Here is a 19,496-nt window from a genome sequence, read left to right as displayed (position 1 = left end):
TCTACTGCTAGCGTAAGCTCGTCCTGGGTCGGATCTGCTTCTAGAGCTTGAGCTGCATCATGGGTCAATGGGGCCAGCTGTATGTCTTTTAGGAAGGCTAGATTTTCTTCTATTGTGGCTGTGGCCAGAGGCGTGTATACCTTTTTGTAATGAGCCGCTGTGTCAACTATTTGCTGCGGGTCTGTGGTTATGATCTCAGTCTCCAACCGGAGTTGTGCCACCCACCAGCTAGCTCTTTCCCTTCTGTCGAGCCAGGCTAGAAGCTTGCCTGCTTTATCACCTAATTCATAAATATTGTGCTGCGTACTGGTAAGTTTGGTTTTCGTCTCCTCCCATGCATAGGCCCTGTATTCCTGTTGCGCTAAATGCAACTTATGTGCCGCGTTGTCATTGGTGTCTGTGGCGTGGTCAGTCTCTGCCTGGGATACCCCCTATTCCAAAGTCTCAATCTGTTGTCGCTGGACCGGTTTATGCCCTGCAACTAGGGAGATGGCCTGGCCCCATAGTACAGTTTTATATGCCTCCCACATAGTCATCGGAGATGAAACTGAGTGTTCATTTTCCGCGAAATGTTGCTCTGTTGCTTTAATTAGACCTTTCCCAATCTTACGGTTTTTAAGGTATCTGGGGTAAAGCGGAAACAGACGGCGTCGTCCCGGGGTGTAGGATGCATACGTAATGAGCCTCGATGAATGGTCTGAGATGCCCCTGGCTAAGTGTGAGACCTCTCATACCCTTTCTAACCCCATTGCCAATGTAAATATGTAGTCGATCCTTAAAAGACTGTTATGAACGCTGGAGTGGAAAGTGTATTGTCGCTCCTGTGGGTGGCTGGCGTGCCAGATATCAATGAGACCAATTGCATCAGTAAATTCTACTAATTTAAGGTTTACACTGCTGGGGTCCCTAGGGGGCTTTCTATCTATGGATGCATCCATCATAGCGTTGAAATCTCCCCCCACAATGAGTTCGCGCTGCAGGAGTGATAATAGGAATTTTCCCAGGGCCGGGAAGGTTGTCTGGTGTAGTGTCGGTGGGATATAGATAGGTACCAGGTTATAAGACCGTCCCTCCCACTGACAAGCTATCGCTGCAAATCGTCCTTGTTCATCCGTTCAGGACCCCTTCAGTATCAGTGGGAAGCGTTTATTAATTCAAATCCCCACATCCCGAGAACCAGAGGTAAATTCAGAGTGCACCGTCATTTTGTAGCCCTATCTATCCAGGGCCTTACAAGCCGAGCCCACCAAGTGTGATTCTTGTATCAGCGCGACAGCCGGGCCCTTACGTTTAATGTATTGGAGGACCAGTCCCCTTTTTATTTTATCACCTAGACCATTTACATTCCATGATATCACAGTGAAAGGAAGGTATGATGAACTAGAGGTCGATAACTGTGTGGTTGAAACGTCCATCGGTGTGTCTATTGGTGTCGTATGTGACATCCCATATGTAGGAGTGAAGAGCGCCCTGTGATATGCGCGTCATGCTGTCACCATGTATGCCATCAAGTATCGCACCATGTTTCTGTACCAAAACAAACGATAACCCATTGAACTGATACCTTCCCCCCCTCCCTGCACGGCGGATTTAAAACTACCTGCCTCCCCAACCTAGCAGAGTGCTTATTTCCCATAACTTTATACTTGCGTAAGTGGGAGAGCTATGCAGCAATCTCCGTAAGTCATCCCCTTAAACTGCAGTTTACAGTGGCTAAATGTTCACATCAAAATGTCTCCACCCCAACAGCGAATGTCGCTGGTGCCGTCATGCAGGAAGTCCAGCGCATCCATGTCAATGGATTTCCAGCAGCTAAATGTGTTGTTGTCGATTCCTCGTGTCCCTGCCATTGGGGTTGCCCCCCATTTAGTCCTAAGGTCCATTAGGCGTGATATCAGTCTGAGTTCTCATCAGCGTTCAGTTGTGAGCTACCCAATGCTTCCAACTCCCTCGTTGCCGACGTCGCCGGGGTCATTGGTTGGTGCTTCTGTTTCTATCCTTGCCTCCTGGGTCCCGCGGCAGTGCGCCATCCCTCCAGCCAGTCGTGGGCTTCCTCCCTGAATTATATTTTTGAGGAATTCTCGACTTGTTGTGCTGATGCGATCTATTGTATTGATGCACCTTCATATGATGTACTCATGTTCTAAGGTACATGCTGCTGTATTTTTTGTTTGTTTATTGATAAAACCATGTAAAATAAAATAATTAAAAAAAAAAAAAGTTTTCTGGCATCCCAGATACTCTTTCATAAGTAACAACAATGTGCCTTTATGGTCAAATTATATGGGTCACTCAATATCATCTTTCCCCAAACTTCAAATAGACATCTGGTTGCACCAAATCCTAACACTACCTTGCCTGTTATTGTTTGTGCTGTACATAACTGTTAGCAAATCAATTTTTACCATGTGATTTGGTACTGTACATTCAATGGATACTATGCTATGGTCTCTGAACCGCAAAGGTTTCATAATGCTTTGCTGGTCCTGCCACAGTAAGGAAGGCACATGCAAGCATGCAGAAGTTTTCATACAAAGGTCGAAATGTAGCAAACACTCAAAAGAGACCAAGGTTAATCAAAATTCTACCAGAGCCACCGAATGGGTCATGTCCTCAGAGTTTCGCTGAGAATCCACAGTAGCCTTTTCCCCATCCTGTGTCCACTTCTGAAATGCCGCCTATAGTCCACAGAAAAGCAATGGCAAAGCCAACAGGTCTCGCCTTTTTGGCATACTGGCTTTGCCAGCAGGTGTGGGTTGGGTGAAGAAAGCACATGAGGGAAAGAGCAACACATAGCACAGGTTGTTTTGTGGAGAAGAAGCACAAAAGGGAGAGAGCAACAAGGGGTGTGGTCCAGGAAAAGCACACAAATGAGGAAGCAACACAGAGAGCTGGGCAGATGGCACAGTGGGGAAAAAAGCACATTTGGGAGAGAGCTGGAAATCACATGCACTTTGATGGAGTGCTTACCCAAAATCAAAAAAAAGAGTCCCTAAAAGTGAACAGTGGAAGAATACAAGTCAGTCAAGCAAAAAGATGGTAAAGAGATTTGGGTCTAAGGGAGGGACAAATCTAAGAGCGACAGGATGGGGCATGGAAAGCCATCAAATATAAAGCAAGCAAATATGAGTAACAATGAGGCCAACCAACCGATGGTAAGTGACGGGCCCACTGTAAGTTGATAACAGGTCATTCGCTACCTGACAACTTGAACTGTCTGGTAGGCGAGTCATAAATAGGAAACTGTAACCAATTCCACATCAAAAAAGTGAACCACTAGCAGCCAGCTAGGTGCTCAAGCAACTTGACCTTCTACCCACCTAAATTCTGTGCCCCAAACAAATACCATGCTAACAAGTAAATCCTGTAAAACAATGCCAATTGAAAGGCTACTGAGGTTGTGTGCCTCCCTTTCCATAAATGTAGTTTCCAGGACAGGAAAGTGGGATATTATGGCAGGCAACATAGTTTGGGGCACACATGGAACTGAAGGTGCCATTTTTACAGGTTGAGAGACACTGCCTTCTCTTGTCCGACTTAAATAAAAATGCAGCAGAAATAAAGTACTTATGACAGCCCCACCAGTGACAATGAGACCGGAACAGACTAGATATTGGATGGCGTGATGCTAAAATGGCTGCACCCAATGTTCTGAGAGATTATGTGGAGACTTTAGGGACGGTCATAATTTCATTTTTTTTTTAAACCTGCTTGAGCTTAAAAATAAACCAAAAATTGCTTTTTGTTTACAATGCATGGCGGAAATGAACAATTCCTTGTAAGAAGACCGAGCACACTTCTGTGATATAAAAAGTCCCTAATTGATTGCTAACAGTGCACAGGAGGCAGCATGTTTCCTGAAGTGAGTGGTGGAAGTATGCAACCCATTCAATCAAAACACTGAAACCTAAAAGGTCTTGGGAGGGCCAAACACAAGCTAGACAGCAAGGGCATCAAATCAACAGCAGACACCTGCGACACAACAAAACCATTGAATCATAAATAAGGGGCTGACTTGAAGTCCGGGCTAAGTAGATGCTATGTACTGGGAGCAATAGGTGGTCTAAGTGCTAAGACCTACAAATATACTTTCCACAAAAATAAAGGGTGCTTTTCATGCATTTACCTCAACAGCTTCTGCTTTTGCTTGGTAGAAAGAGACTTTAGAAATTCAACTTCAGGGTCTTCTTCTTCTGGTTCACTTGCCACAAACTCCTAGAATATAGATTGATGCAATGTTATAGTTAGAGTACATGCAAACTAAAAATCTGAAAGTAATTCCACACTGTACAGTCTTAGACATATTCCGACCCCAAACTTCATGAAAGTTAACTGAGAAAAGGTAATCCATAATGGTATACTTAGAGATGTCCCAGTACTACAGGAAACACACTTCCAATGCAATGAAAGATGACCTGTTTGCCCACATGTTACCTCAGTGTCTGTCCGAATGCATTTCCAAACCTGGAACTCTCAAACACGCCCTTATTTTTGTTATCAGTTCACCTACGAGAATGTTGCTTGGGATGCTACACACCACCCAAACAAAGTTGTGGGAACATTTTGGTAAAAGCATTGTAATGATTTTCCAAGAACTATTTAGCAAAGACCGTGGACCTTGCAATTTAGAAGAAAACTCATTGGTTCCAACATAGTATTACCAGTTTTACACCTTTGCCAATAAAAAAGCAGTTTAGTTATACCGAAGTTACAATCCTTGGGACTGATGTAAAGTTTTAGGAGCCAACGGCTTAGTGGGCACGAATTGCTAGATAAATTATAGCTATTAAGAGTGTAAGATGTCTCAAGCCCATTCCACACTTGAGATTACAATGCACGTTTTCCGGCATGGTTTCCATGCCAGCCTGTCCGACATGGAAACCATGACGGAAAGCGTGTTTGGGGGCTCGCAGAAGGGCACCCTTTGGTGCACGGCCTCCAGTTGGAGGCCAAGGGAGCACCACTGTTGATCCTTGCACCTTGTGGCAGGCACCTTGAGGTGCCTGCCACGGGGTGCAGGGATGAAATGCACCTCCCTTTTCTCAATGGGCGCTTGTGTTACAGACGGTTTACAGCCGTAACATGAGCTCCCATTGAGTAAAGGGACCATGCGAAGGAACGGTGTTCCGTCGCATTGAAATCAGTCGGTCGGTCCCATGAAAGAGTCGGTGTACGGCAGAAGTAATTCTGCCTGACATGATAATAAGCCCCTATGTTTAGACTGGGATCAGGTCAATAATTTCACATATAGATGGAAGTGTCGCCAAACGAGGTTCCCAAACTGTGATATTTGCAAACATGCTATTGAGGATGTTGAACATGTTCTCTTCGTTTGTCCTGCTTATGCCAGACCCAGGCAGAGATAGATCAAACCACTGTGCACTCTCTGGGGTGTGAGGGCATACCAGGTGGCTTACCGTATTTTGAGATAGGACACTAGCCAGGCAGTGGTATTTGGTGTTAGTCGATAACTTTACACAGTGGGGCTATATAGGAACAAGCATTGGAAATGCAACAGGTCTCGCATTTGTTGGAGCTGGAGCTATTGGCATTGTAAATGGCAATGTTTTGTACTTTGCAATAGGTCTTGTATTTGTTGGAGCTATTCACATTGTAGATGGCACTGTTTTTTATTTATCCTTGGGGTTTTATATAGCGCGAACTTAACAGCCTCAGTTGTGAATTTCGATTCATCAAAGTTTTGTGAGCCCTGAAATTTGAACAAGTAAAGTGCTAACAGTATAAATATGGGCACTGTTTAACAAACAAAGCCACTGCAATACAAGTGCAAAGGTGACCGAGTGACTGCTTCTGGGTTGAGGGAGTTGCTTACAGTCACTGCCCGGTAAAGCTAGCTAGCCCGCTACTATGAGTTTATCAAACTTAATGCTATGTTTTCTTATGTTATGTTATGCTATGCTATGCTATGCTATGTTATGCTATGCAATGCTATGTTTTGTTGTGTTTTGTTATGCTATGGTATGCTATGTTATGTTTTGTTATGCTATGCTATACTTTGTTTTGGTATGCTATGCTATATTTTGTTATGCTATGCTATGTTTTGTTATGCTGTGCTATGTATTGTTGTGTTTTGTTATGCTATGCTATGCTGTGTTTTGGTGTTTTTTGTTATGTTATGTTTTGTTGTGTTTTGCTATGCTATGTTTTGTTATGCTGTTTTGTTGTGTTTTGTTATGCTATGTTTTGTTATGCTATGCTATGTTTTGTTTTGTTATGCTATGCTACGTTTTGTTGTGTTTTGTTATGCTATGCTATGCTTTACTGTGTTTTGCTTTGCTATGCTTTTTTTTCTATGCTGTTTTGTTTTGCTATGCTGTTTTGTTATGCTTTGCTATTTTGTTGTGTTTTGTTATGCTATGCTATGTTTTGTTTTGTTATGCTATGCTATGTTTTGTTGTGTTTTGTTATGCTATGTTTTGTTATGCTATGCTATGTTTTGTTATGCTATGCTTTGTTGTGTTCTGTTATGCTATGCTTTGTTGTGTTTTGCTATGCTAGGTGTTGTTTTGTTATGCTATGCTATGTTTTGTTGTGTTTTGTTATGCTATGTTTTGTTTTGTTATGCTATGCTATGTTATGTTTCGTTTTGTTATGCAATGTTTTGTTATGCTATGTTTTGTTGTGCTATGCTATGTTTTGTTGTGTTTTGCTATGCTATGCTTTGTTTTGTTATGCTATGATATGTTTTGTGATGCTATGTTTTGTTGTGTTTGGTATGCTATGTTATGTTTCGTTTTGTTATGCAATGTTTTGTTATGCTATGTTTTGTTGTGCTATGCTATGTTTTGTTGTGTTTTGCTATGCTATGCTTTGTTTTGTTATGCTATGCTATGTTTTGTGATGCTATGTTTTGTTGTGTTTGGTATGCGTTGCTATGTTTTGCTATGCTATGCTATGTTTTGTTATGCTATGTTTTGTTATCTTTTGTTATGCTATGTTTTGTTATGCTATGCGTTGTTATGCTATGCTATGTTTTGTTATGCTATGTTTTGTTATCTTTTGTTATGCTACGTTTTGTTATGCTATGCGTTGTTATGCTATGCAATGTTGTGCTTTGCTATGCTATGTTTTGTTGTGTTATGCTATGTTTTGCCATGCTATTCTATGTTTTGTTTTGTAATGCTATGCTAGGATTTGTTATGTTATGTTGTGTTAGGCTAGGCTATGTTATGTTGTGTTGGGCTAGGCTATGTTATGTTTGGTTAGGCTAGGCTGTGTTATGTTGTGTTAGGCTAGGCTGTGTTGTGCTGTGCTGTGTTTTGTTTTGTTATTTTATGTTTTTGTTTTGTTATGTTTGGTTATATGTTGTGTTATGTTATATTATGTTATGTTAGAGTATGTTATGTTATCACGTGTTTATGCCACAGAGCAGAAAGGTAAGACATGACACGTCACCAAACAATGCTTGCCTGCAACCCAAGCCTATTGTTGCGTTGAGCTATGCGTACAGTCCGCATTCGGGTCAATCTGAGCCATCATTAATGCAAGGAGACATTCCATACTTTTGGAATGCACGCTCTACAACTTGAAAGCTGGGTTCATGTGCTCAATTGATTGCAACTAATACTTGCGAGTATTTAACATGCTGACGGGTGAGTACTTTTGTGATCTGGAATCCAAGCCAATACTCATCAGTGCACAACTGCATTTAGGTATGACAAAATGTAATTGCTGCCTGGGCAGGAAAACACAAGAGTCTGCCGGGATCCCCTGTTCTCCCCGTGACCCCATGCGCCTCTGTGCCTGCTTCACAGCAGTCCTGAATACTTTTCTTATCTGCTTGTTAAATAAACGAAAGACACATAATTGATGGACGGAATGCAGAACAAATCAAAACATTCACCCCCAGTCAAGAGATCTGGGTTAAATCCATCATTCTTTTGCTCACCATGCCACCCCAGTTTAGACCTGGCCATATGCAAATCAGTCTTGACGCTGTGCCTCATGGGAACAGTCCAGCCCGAACTGCCAAGCCAGGTCTTCCCTGGACCGGAAACAAGCATCCTAGGATGGGTTTCGGAGTTTCACCACTCTTCAGCCAGGATAGCTTGATTCAAGTGGCACAGTGAGCCCAGGACCCACGTCTGGGCATACCTGGCACACATAAGGCGAGAAAGCAAAAGACACACAATTGATGGACGGAATGCAGAACAAATCAAAACATTCACCCCTAGTCAAGAGATCTGGCTTAAATCCACCATTCTTTTGCTCACCATGCCACCCCAGTTTAGACCTGGCCATATGCAAATCAGTCTTGACCCTGTGCCTCATGGGAACAGTCAAGCCCAAAATGCCAAGCCAGGTCTTCCCTGGAGCGGAAACAAGCATCCTAGGACCGGTTTCGGGGTTTCACCCCTCTTCAGCCAGGATAGCTTGATTCCAGTGGCACAGTGCACCCAGGACCCACGTCTGGGCATACCTGGCGCACATAGGGCGAGAAAGCAAAAGACACACAATTGATGGACGGAATGCAGCTATCCTGGCTGAAGAGGGGTGAAACCCCGAAACCGGTCCTTGGATGCTTGTTTCCAGTCCAGGGAGGACCTGGCCTGACAGTTCGGGCTGGACTGTTCCCATTGGGCACAGGGTCAAGACTGATTTGCATATGGCTGGATCCAAACTGGAAGGCATGGTGAGCAAAAAAACGATGGATTTGGGCCCAGATGCCTGTACTGGGGTGAATGTATGACATTGTTCTGCATTCTGTCCATCAATAGTTCTTTTTGCATTTGTCACCCAGAGTGGGACAGGTATGCTCAGACGTGAGTCCCGTGCTCTCCATGCCACTGGAATCAAGCTATCCTGGCTGAAGGGTGGGTAAAACCCAGAAACGGGTCCTAGGATGCTTGTTTCCAGTCCAGGGAGGACCTGGCCTGGCAGTTCAGGCTGGACTGTTCCCATTGGGCACAGGGTCAAGACTGATTTGCGTATGGCTGGGCCCAAACTGGAATGGCATGGTGAGCTAAAAAAACGATGGATTTGGGCGCAGATCTCTGTACTGGGGTGAATGTATGACAATGTTCTGCATTCTGTCCAGCAATAGTTCTTTTTGCATTTGTTAAATAAACAAGCAGATAAGAAAAGTCTTCACAACAGCCGTGAAGCAGGCGAGCCACTCTGGTGGGCCGGAACAAAAAGCCAAAGGGAGGCAACCCAGAAAGCTAATTTCCAATGGCAGGCCACCGTTTACCATAAACGGTGACGCCAGCCACTGGAAATGAGGGGCGGGGATTAAAGCCCTTTTCTGAAAATCCTCTCCTACAAAATCTCTTGTGGAGGCGGAGCAGCGCTTTGTGCTGCAACGCACGCAAGACCTAAAAAGCAGGGTGTGTCACTTTAATTGATATACTTGCTTTTACAATAGATCAGATATCTGACTTGTGTCACACGATGACTGCAGGGTCCACGTGTTTTTGATAGATACAGCGCCATATTTTTAATGGAAATGTGTTAGCTGCTGCATTTATTTTATAGGTAAAGCCCCTTTTTGTCACCTACGTGCTCAAAGCAGAGATGGTCTGTGTCTGGGGACATCTTGCTTTTATCTGTTTTAACTGATTTTTCTACTTGTAAAAATTGTTTTATGATCTTAAGTATTTTATTAAACTAAAATCTTTTTGACAATGTTAATTGTACATTCATAATGTTTTCGTATGCTTTTATGGCTTAAAGAAACAAAATAAAGGTGAAGCTAAATCTGAATATACTAGTGAGGTTTTTGTAGCGGGAACATCCTTAATTGAGTTTTTTTTAACATACTCTAAAATGTGGCAATAAAAGAAAAGGAGTCACAGTGAAATAAGGTAATTGCCATTAGGGTAACACATTTTGACACATAGATAAAAACATTTGTCAAGTAGAGATAAACAGTATTTTAAACCAGGTTTCCTGGTTTTACATTGCATCATTTAGCTACTTGATGAAGGAGAAGGGAACTTGATGAGTAACATAAGGGCGTGGGTGGAAGAAGCCACCAGAAGACTTGGCTCGAAGTTTCAAGAATACTTCTTCCAGAGCCAGAGCTCAACATCTGGCCTTATATGGGTCACCCACCCTTAGAAAAGTAACTTTCACATGTCCAAAAGGCTGACATTGTGTTGCAACATCAGCTTCAATAATCAAAGTTCAAATTACACCTGAACCCCCACTTGAGGACAGTCAATGACATGGAGAGGTATTGTCGACGGATACATCATCCTGCACTGACACAGCTCACACTGATTACCCTACATTTACACTAGTTGACAACTCACCCTGCACTCTGGTTACGCATTATTCGCACAACTCTCATTTCACTCTTCCCGCCAACACACAAGAGCACACTGGTCACCCAGTCATCACATTGGCACACTATTCACCCTGCACTCACAACTCTTGCCCTGCACTTACACAAGCACACCTTACATCCTGCACTTACACCACTCCCTGTCACCCAGCGCTTACCCAGGCACACCTCTAACAGCACACATTATCTTACCTAACACCCGTGAAAATACACATACATCTATAAATGCATCCACAGAATATCTGGTCTTCCTGCAGTACTACATGCCTATTCAGTTCCATCTGTAACTAAAAGTGCAGTGCAAGAGGGGAGAGTGTACTGAGACTGTGGGATATTATTAGAAAGAAGATTGAGCTGTGCCTGTGGTGGCTGGTGTGGAAGGTGGGATCGGTCTAAGTCAGTGGGGATCAGCCAAAATGGAGTGGTGAAACCAGATGAAGACTGCAGGAGGAGAGCAGCACAACAACTAAGGCTGAAGCACTGAAACCGGGTCTATGAGCTGATGTGGGGAAATGAGAGACAAATGCCGACTAAGGGTGTGGTGCCGGTGGGGGGAAGAAAGCACAAGCTCAGCAGGTACTTGCTGGCCCTGCACTGAGCCCTATTGGCTTTCATAACGACCATTGTGACGGAAGAAGAAGGTCACCTATGGCCAAACTTGTTGTTTTGCTGCTTCTGAAGCAGTGCTGTAGACCAGCATCTTGGCTCGGATTCTGTGGCTGCAGCTCATCTTGGAGAGAACAGGCCGGAGGGGAGCCGGTGAAGTTGGGGAGAGTGAACTGAGGTTGTAGGTTGGTATGGGACGAGAGACTGCCATGAGGCCGCTGCGAGACGGAACCCCATGTTAAGACTGCAGGGACCAGAGCTTCTGGAGTGCCAGGAAGGTTGGGCAGACCATATGCCACTGCGTCATCACGCTGGACGTAGCAGACATTTTGGGTGCGGCAAAATCCCTTATTTGAAAGCTCTATTCCCCAATACTTCTACCGAAAATACTACTGCTGGCTCACAGAGCAATGATCTTAGTCAGTACTATCACATCATTGTGGAGGGCTCTTGTACACTGCCATGTCATTAAGTTTTAACCAGGCAGCCATGTTAGTTGAGGAAACACCACTCAGGAGTCAAAAGAAGTGCAACAAGCACTCTTTCCTGGCAGCACCACACAAGTTCTGCCCAATCAAATGCAGTACTCAAGGTAAACATGTTAGTGGAGTCAAAGCCCCTCTCACAGATGTGCTTCTTAAAGTTCTTTTTCTGTTGATCATACAAGATATGGCAACGGCTGAGCTATCAACCCAGATCTAAAAAGTATATCTCAGAAGTACTGAGACACATCCAATAAGGAGCTTAACCCCTTCGCTGCGGCGCGAATTCCGCCGCAGCGCTGGGGGGGTTTGGGGGGGTTGACGGCGCCGCTGTGCTCATGACGGAACCACGCCGTCATGAGTCACGGGTGAGCTGCGCTCATGACGGCTCGGTTCCGTCATGACTCCACCCACTGCGCTAATCGCCCGCACAGGCCGCGTGGGAGGAGCGGCCGCCAACGGCCGCAGCATGACGGAACCACTCCGTCATGAGCACAGCGCACCCGTGGCTCATGACGGAGTGGTTCCGTCATGAGCGGGGAACGGGTTAAAAAACACATAATCGCAGGATACATTAACTTACTACATTAACTTATCTAATCACTTTAGTTCAATTCACAACATTGTAATAAATTCCATTACATTTTATTTCCACAAATGTTAGCTGTTAATGTCCAATCAAATTCCTCAGGAGTCTTGTATGTCAGTTTTAATCCTCTTTATTGAAGTTTATTCATTATCACAATTGCACTTCAGCCCAGCCAACGTGTTCCATCCAAGCGGACATCATCAGGGTTACGTATAATCGCGGAGTTGCACGGAATGGAGTAGAACTCCGGTAAAAAGTCAAGATAATAAGATGGATGGTGTAGTATCCCCTGGTCGATCTCCTTCGGCTGAGTCCCCGTTCCAAGTCACAAGTAAAACAGCCTGCAGGACTCAGACGAAGGAGATTGACCAGGGGGTAGTCACAATGTTAATCTTGACTGCCACCGAGGGCAACTCGAGATCCAAGACCTCAGATGCCCTCTTCACCACCGTAGAATATGATGCTCCCTCCTCTTTAGCCACGGTAGGGGGGGAGAAAGCATACCAGTATCTGGGAATGTGTCTAGACCACTGGCATCCCCAAGTTCCTTACACCAGTTCATACTTTCCTAGCCTTCTTACTGGTATTCTAAAGGGTCCAGTGACCCCTCACATTCTTCCTAGAGGCCCAGCACTTCAGAATAGGGCTCAGGAGCTGACCTAGGATACGTGGGTTCCCAGAGGTGGCTCCTCTGCTAAGGCGGAGGAGCGTCGCCCCACTGCTTTTCAGCAATGTAAGGAAAAATAAAATGATAATAACTCAATGTTATTATCACTTTAGATTTTCTTGTTGCGGGCGCTGCAGCTTTATGAGGCGGGCAGGGCTGCTCTGCTGACAGAGCAGGGGAGAGGAGGAGTGGTTTTCACTCCCTAAGTGCGTATGAACATTTGGCTGGCCGTCTCGGGCCGGCCAAACATTCATACGCACTTAGCATGTTCTCCGCCCAGGCTGCATTACAGCCTGGGTGGAGAACATGCCCAGGTCACCAGTTCCCATCAGATCGCCGATCCAGGGTGCTCAGATAAATCACAAACCTACATTGCAGCATTATGATTGGCTCAGGAGAGCCTGGGTGCTTCCTGGGTGTTTCCTATTCCGGCCGGAGGGAGGAGTGGAGAGATGCTTCCCCTGCCTCACCGCACGCCCCACCACCCCGATCCTTGTTGCAAACAACTGGTGGGTCCGGTCGTCTCCGTTCCGGCTCCCTGTCGAATTTGTGGATGTAAATGGGGCTGGCGCTGTTGGTGGGTGCCGGGAGCATCTGCATCGGCACTGCAGAAGGTCACAGTGGCACGACTGGTGACGGTCCAGATCCATGGAGGCCCATCGGAGCCAAAGCCACTGGTGTGGAACCAGATGAGGCCCCCTCCGACCCCATGGGGCCTGAAGGCGCGCCGGAGGGGTCAGCCCACTCAAATACATGGCGCATGGCCTCATAAAATTCTGTTACCCAAGTGGGGGGCAGGGAGGCTCCTGGAAAAGCTGGGAGGCTCAAAGTCGACCATGGCAACGTTTCCAAAGACCCACACCTCAAACTTTGATGCACCTTTGTCGCCTCAGCAGTCGGACTCGGTATGCTTCTTCCCCGAATGTCCCAATGACCTGGAATGGGAGGAAGACAACTTGGGGCTCTTGGAGTGGTCATGCGACCTCCCTATCTCAATCGGGACTGAGTTCTCCGGGGAGTCTCATGACGCAGTGTCGCCTGCTAGGCCGCTAACTGCTTCAGGCTCAAAGCCTTCGTTGCCATAGCCCAGCAGTCACAGCATGACTTGGAGTAGTGGTCGCGCTCAAGATACCACAGACACATGAGGTGTGGGTCCGTAACTGACATAGTGGGATGACAGGCGCCACAACCAGGAGGAAGAATTACTCAAAAAAGAACTCAACTAAATGTCAAAAATCTTCTGTCAAAAACCAACAGAGGGCAGCGATGATAAAGAAAATGTGTACATCAAACGTCAATGGAAATGATTCGCAATGTCTACTATGGCAGATGTTTCCTGGGTTAAGGAGCTCTGTAATGTACGTGACTTTTGACACAATAAAAATTTGTTTTAAAAAAAAAAACAACAGAGGGGTAGCTCTTTCTCTTGATCAGCACTAACTGGCGCGGAAAGAAAAGAACAGACGTTAGTGCGCCAAGGTAGTGCCTATATAGATGATGCAGACGTCACTTCTGGTGCGGATGATGCAACGTGGATCCCATCAATGCCACCTATCGGCGCGCTCATGCAATAATCTTCCAGATCCAGTCTGACGCCTGGGAAATTCAAAGGTAAGGAATTTGCTGCTAGAAGTCTCTTTCAGATACTGCATGGGCATCGGCTCCATTGTTAGATAGTGTTTTTCCTACACGGAGGGCTAAAGTAGCGATGGAGCATAAAATAAGGGAAAGATGTCCAATGCAGAGCAAAGTATTAAAGATAACGAAAGGAAAGAAATTTTGCAACATCAGGCAGCCGGGGAGTATTGTGGGCACATGTAAATCTACAGTACTACATCCCACTAACAGATACTCTCAGGGTAACATTTGAAATGTTTAGCTGTAGATCCATATGCTGTGCATAGAATGTAGAGCAGTCCTCATTAAAGCGAAAGCTTAGCGTGAGGATGTTGCAGAAGATTAAAAAAGCATACGTTGGACAGCCTGGCCAACACTAGCTTGTTATCTGGCCAGGACATCCACATAGAAGTGTTTGGTAATGGTATGAGGGGTGGACCAAGTAGCTATTTTACAGATGTCAGCTAGTGGTATATTTCTTAAGAAAAACATTGAAACTCCTTTCTTACGAGTAGAATGAGGTCTGGGTGGAACGTGCAGGGTTCTTTTGGCTTTGACATAACAGGTCTGTATGCATTTGACCAGCTAACATGCATTAATTGCAGTGGAAGTGGAAAGCGCCTTGTGTGGCTGGTTGTGTCTTACAGAAAGATTTTGTTCGGTCAGTGTTGCACATTAGCACTCTCTTGACATCTAGAGTATGTTGCGTGCGCTCCGCTACAGTCTCTGGGAGCAGAAAAAAGACCGGAAGCTCAATTGTCTGGTTAATGTGAAAAGTGACACTACCTTAGGAAGGAATCTAGGATTGGTCCTGAGGACATCCCTAACATGATGGATCTGGAAGAAAGGCTCTTCCAAGGTAAAAGCATGTACTTCGCTGACCTGTCTGAGGGAAGGGATGGCTACAAGGTAAGCTATCTTCCTTGAGAGAAATTGCAGTGACCAAGAGTGAGGGGGTTCAAAAGGAGGGCCCATGAGTCTGTTAAGAACTATATTTAAGTTCCAAAAAGGAGCAGGAGGCATCTGGGGCAGGATAACCCTTTTGAGGCCTTCCATAAAAACTTTAATGACTGGTATTCTGTAGTGTCAAGCATGTTGCATAATCTCCAAGTAGGCAGCTACAGCAGCCAGCTGTAACCCAATACAAATGTAGTAGAGGCCTGACTTCTGCAGGAGGAGTAGGTAACAGACAATGTCTTGTACCGATAATGTGAGAGGATTGACATTTTTGGGAAGACACTAGTGCACGAAATGTTTCCATTTAGCTGTGAAGTAGGCCCTGGTAGTGGGTTTGTGTGCTTATTTGAGAATAGACAAACACTCCTCTGGAAGGTTGAGGTAACCAAAAGACCTCAGGAGTCAGATTGCAAGGTTGTGCTGCTGAGGGCTGGAATGTTCGAGAGTAGCGTGGCTTTGTGTGAGAAGATCTGGCCTTTTGGGGAGCTTCTCGTGTGGAACTCTAGAGAAGGTTCTAGCAGTGTGATGTACGATGGCTGGAGCTCCCAAGTTGGTGCCACTAGGATGAGAGTTAGGGATGTTTGACTCAGCCTCCGAACCATAAACAGTAGGAGTGGGAGAGGCGTTAAAGCGTAGACAAATATCTGTGACTGGTTCATCCACAGTGCATTGCCCATGGACCCACATGTGGGTGTGGCATTCTGGTGGCGAAGTTTTGGCATTTTGCATTTTCGGCACAGGGAACAGGTCTATTTGTAGGACAGTACAGGAGTAGGACCTGGGGGTGGAGTTCGTATTCGTGAACTTCTGTTTTCTGTGCATATCAGAAAGTTTTTGTCCTGTATGAGAGCATGAAATGCAATGAGAGCAAGCTGAATAGCCAGTAACCCAGGTGGTTGATGAGGAAGGATTGCCGGGCAGACGTCTACTCCCACTGAACGTGAGGTGATCGAGACGCACGCCCCAGCCGGTGAGTGAGGAATCTGTGGTGATGGTCTCTTGCGGAACTGGGTCGAAGAAGGGCTGCCCCTGCAACAGGTTGTTTGTGTTCCACCACTGCAGAGAGTGATGAATGCGTCCCAAACCAACACTGGATCCTCTAGATGACCCTCTGCTTGGGACTACTGTGCCACTAAGCACTCCTGCAATGGGTGCATGTGCAGTCTGGCATGAAGAACTATGGCTATGCAAGATGCCATCATGCCGAGCAAGAGCATCACATTTCTGACCGTTACCTGACGATCTGGCTGAAAAAGAGGAACACGTTTTGGAAAACTTACACTCGTGCTAGACTGGGGAAAGTCTTCCCCACCGATGAGTCTAGGATGGTCCGAAGAAGCGCTGCACCTGATGGGGTTGGAGGTGGGATTTGGTCAGATTGATGGAAGTGCGCGAGGCATAATTAGTGCATGGTACTCTTGATCAGCCAGTTGTCCAAGTAAGGAAACACGTGGATGCCTCTCCTTCTGAAATGAGTTGCCACCACGTCCATACATTTGGGGAAAACTCTAGGGGCTGTGGTAACCCCTAAAGGAAGCACTTTGAACTGGTAATATTGTACACTCACAACAAGCATCAGGTATCTTTGATGCGTTGGGTGGATGGGTATGTGGAAGTAGGTGTCCTTCAGATTGAGGGCAGTCATGAAGTCACCTTGCGGCAGTAGTGGTATAACGTCTTGTAGAGTGACCATGTGGAAATGTTCTGACAGAATGTATTTGATGAGGGGCCTGAGATCAAGGATGGGCCTTAGGGAGTCATCCTTCTTGGGGATAAGAAAGTACAGGGAATAGACCCTCTTTCCGCTGACTCCTTTGGCGAGGAGGGCCTGTATCTTCTCTTGGAGGAGTCACAAATGTTCTGCGGACATTCTGTGTTGGTGGGGGGGAATGTTTGGTGGTGTTTGAGTGAGTTCTAGACAGTACCGCACCTGTACAATGTCAAGAATCCACTGGTCGGAGGTGATTTCTGACCAATGGGACAGAAAACCCTGCAACCTTCTCTCGACAGTTGCTGTGTGGATAAGGGGAAGAGTGTCACTGTTTTGGAGGGGCTACCCTTTTGGGTCTGTGCACTCTCCTCTATCCTTGCCAATATTGCCCCTGTATCCACCCCAGTAATATATCCGGGAAGGTGGAAGAGGTTTACACGGTGGTGGTTTTTGCTTCACCGCGGTAATGGAAATGTTAAACGAAGTTGCGGGAGTGGATTCCTGCAGGGCGCTCATCTCTTTGGCTGTGTCAGTGTCTTTTTTAAAAAAAATTCTAGTATCCCGTTGACTTGTGGACCGAAAGGATGCTGGCCATCATAGGGAACATTTAGAAGGTGCTGCTGGACCTCCAGTTTAAAACCAGACACACGCAGCCAAGCATGATAATACAAGACGATGCTGGCGTTAATGCTGGCGTTAAAATTGCGTTAATTAGCACTCTCTTGACATCTAGAGTATGTTGCATGCGCTCCGCTACAGCTGTGTCGGGTGCATCCAGTTCATAGCAGACAGTGTTGTTAGAGATAATTTTCCCTATGCCACAAATTCCTGTCCCTTCTTGCATAATGATCTGGGAGATGTTGTCCACCATCTGATTCCAGTGGGCACCGTCATACCAGGAGAGTAAGCCAATGAGTAGCAGACTGTCCTGCTACCCTCTTACCCCAGCATCAATTTTCCTGCTCTCCCGGTCTGGAGCGGGTGCACCACGTGTGCCCCGAGTGTTTGCCTGTTTGCTAGCTGTATAGAGTACTAGAGAGTCAGGGGGGTTACTGACCTCGTGTGCATAGAGGGATTTTTTAAACGGCGCTGAGCCGCTTGAGAGATGACTGAGTCCGGCTTTGGGTGTCTGATTAAGCAGGCATATGAATCTTCTGGTGCTTTGTATTTTTATTCTATGCGCTGTAAGACGGCTGTGACCTTCACAGGGTTCCTCATAATCTTTGTGCCATCTTCCCATATGTATTCTACAATCGGGATGGCTTGTAACGATTTCTTCGTGGGCACCTTAAAACCATAAAGAAAGCAGACTGTTCGACTGATATTGGTAGTTGAAATCTCATTAGCGCGCTTTCCATCAGGTTGTGACACCCTCCTATGTCATCTGGAGGTGAATCTACAGGCTGTGGTGCAGGAGGAGATGGAGTGGTAATCAAATAATCATCCTATTCGTTGTGGGCGGATTCGTTGTCTGGAATTTCTCCCTCTTCTCTATCGTCCGATGATGAGGGGTAATCCCTAGGTGGAGCTGCGATGCTTGATGCAGGAGTCATCCTGGGTGTCAAGGGTGGAGGGATAAGTCTTGGTGTCTTGGGAGACGGAGGTGGAGCACTGGGTTGTGTTGGTGATGGTGGCCTTGAGGGCTCTGGAAACCACCTGCAGTAGTCTTTTAACATCCCCTGTAAGTCTTGGAAGAGTGATGCAGATACTTGCACCATACCTTGATGTGAAGGCGAATGGCCATATTGTTGGAAATGTTCCCTATAATGCCTAGGTCTTGCCGTACATTTTGTCTGTTGTCGGTTGTAGTACTCCTGATAACAGTGCTCTTTCTCATCCTCTTCTTCTTGATAGTTTAGGTGGAGATCAGATGGGAGGTGGGCTGTCCCAAAAGGGTCATCATCATCTGACTCTGCCACGTCCAAAAGATGGCTTGGGGGAGGAGAAGAGATACCTTGCTTGGAGAGGTGTGGTCAGGTAAAAGGGATGTTTTTGTTGCTTTTAGTGTTGTTGGCGGTGTTGTCGATGACGCCATCAATGACATCGTCATTGAGCGCGTAGTTGCAGTTTTCAACTGTTGGGGCTGTTTTGTGTGTTATCCTCGTCTAAGGTTGCAATGGTTTTGTCAAAAGAGCCTTCATCGACAGGATCGACGCTGGCGAAGAGATGGAAGGCTACGTCAATGTTGCTGTCGTCTGCACCATCTTCGACGTCACTATGGCTGTTGTTGGCGATGGAGTTCTCGAAGGTGAGGTGATCGTCGCAGAGATTTTCAAAGCGGTTTTAGGCTTTGTCGTTGACGGTTATGAGGACTTTGGAGGGTGAACGAACTCCAGACTTCACAGATGGTGTAGGGGGCTCAGACCTGGCAGTTTCTGAGGAGGGTTTCTCCTTTTTTCACCTTTTTATAACTTGACAGACTCATGGTGAGTCTTCTTAAGGGCCTTCCTCGACTCCTCTGAAGTCCCATGATCACGGGAACTTTCCCTCTTATGTGACCTTCTCTAAGAGGTTGAAGAGGTGTCACTGTCCTCTTCAGAACAAGGAGATCTTTTAGATTT

General features: G+C 45.9%; 1 protein-coding gene across 2 annotated transcripts in view; it reads right to left on the bottom strand.

Moving 5' to 3' along the window:
• Positions 1 to 19,496, bottom strand: part of CIRSR (corepressor of RBPJ and splicing regulator) — a 259,288-nt gene that overhangs the window by 22,354 nt on the left and 217,438 nt on the right. For both annotated transcript variants that reach the window (XM_085645265.1, XM_085645266.1), the window contains one exon: positions 4,127 to 4,215. In XM_085645265.1, coding sequence (XP_085501391.1) covers positions 4,127 to 4,215 — 89 coding nt within the window. The remainder of the gene's footprint in view (positions 1 to 4,126; positions 4,216 to 19,496) is intronic.

The sequence above is a fragment of the Triturus cristatus genome, chromosome 3_1, assembly GCF_964204655.1.
Source record: "Triturus cristatus chromosome 3_1, aTriCri1.1, whole genome shotgun sequence".
Classification (NCBI taxonomy): domain Eukaryota; kingdom Metazoa; phylum Chordata; class Amphibia; order Caudata; family Salamandridae; genus Triturus; species Triturus cristatus.
Note: the sequence above shows the minus strand (reverse complement) of the source record. Positions and strands in the feature narration are given on the sequence as shown.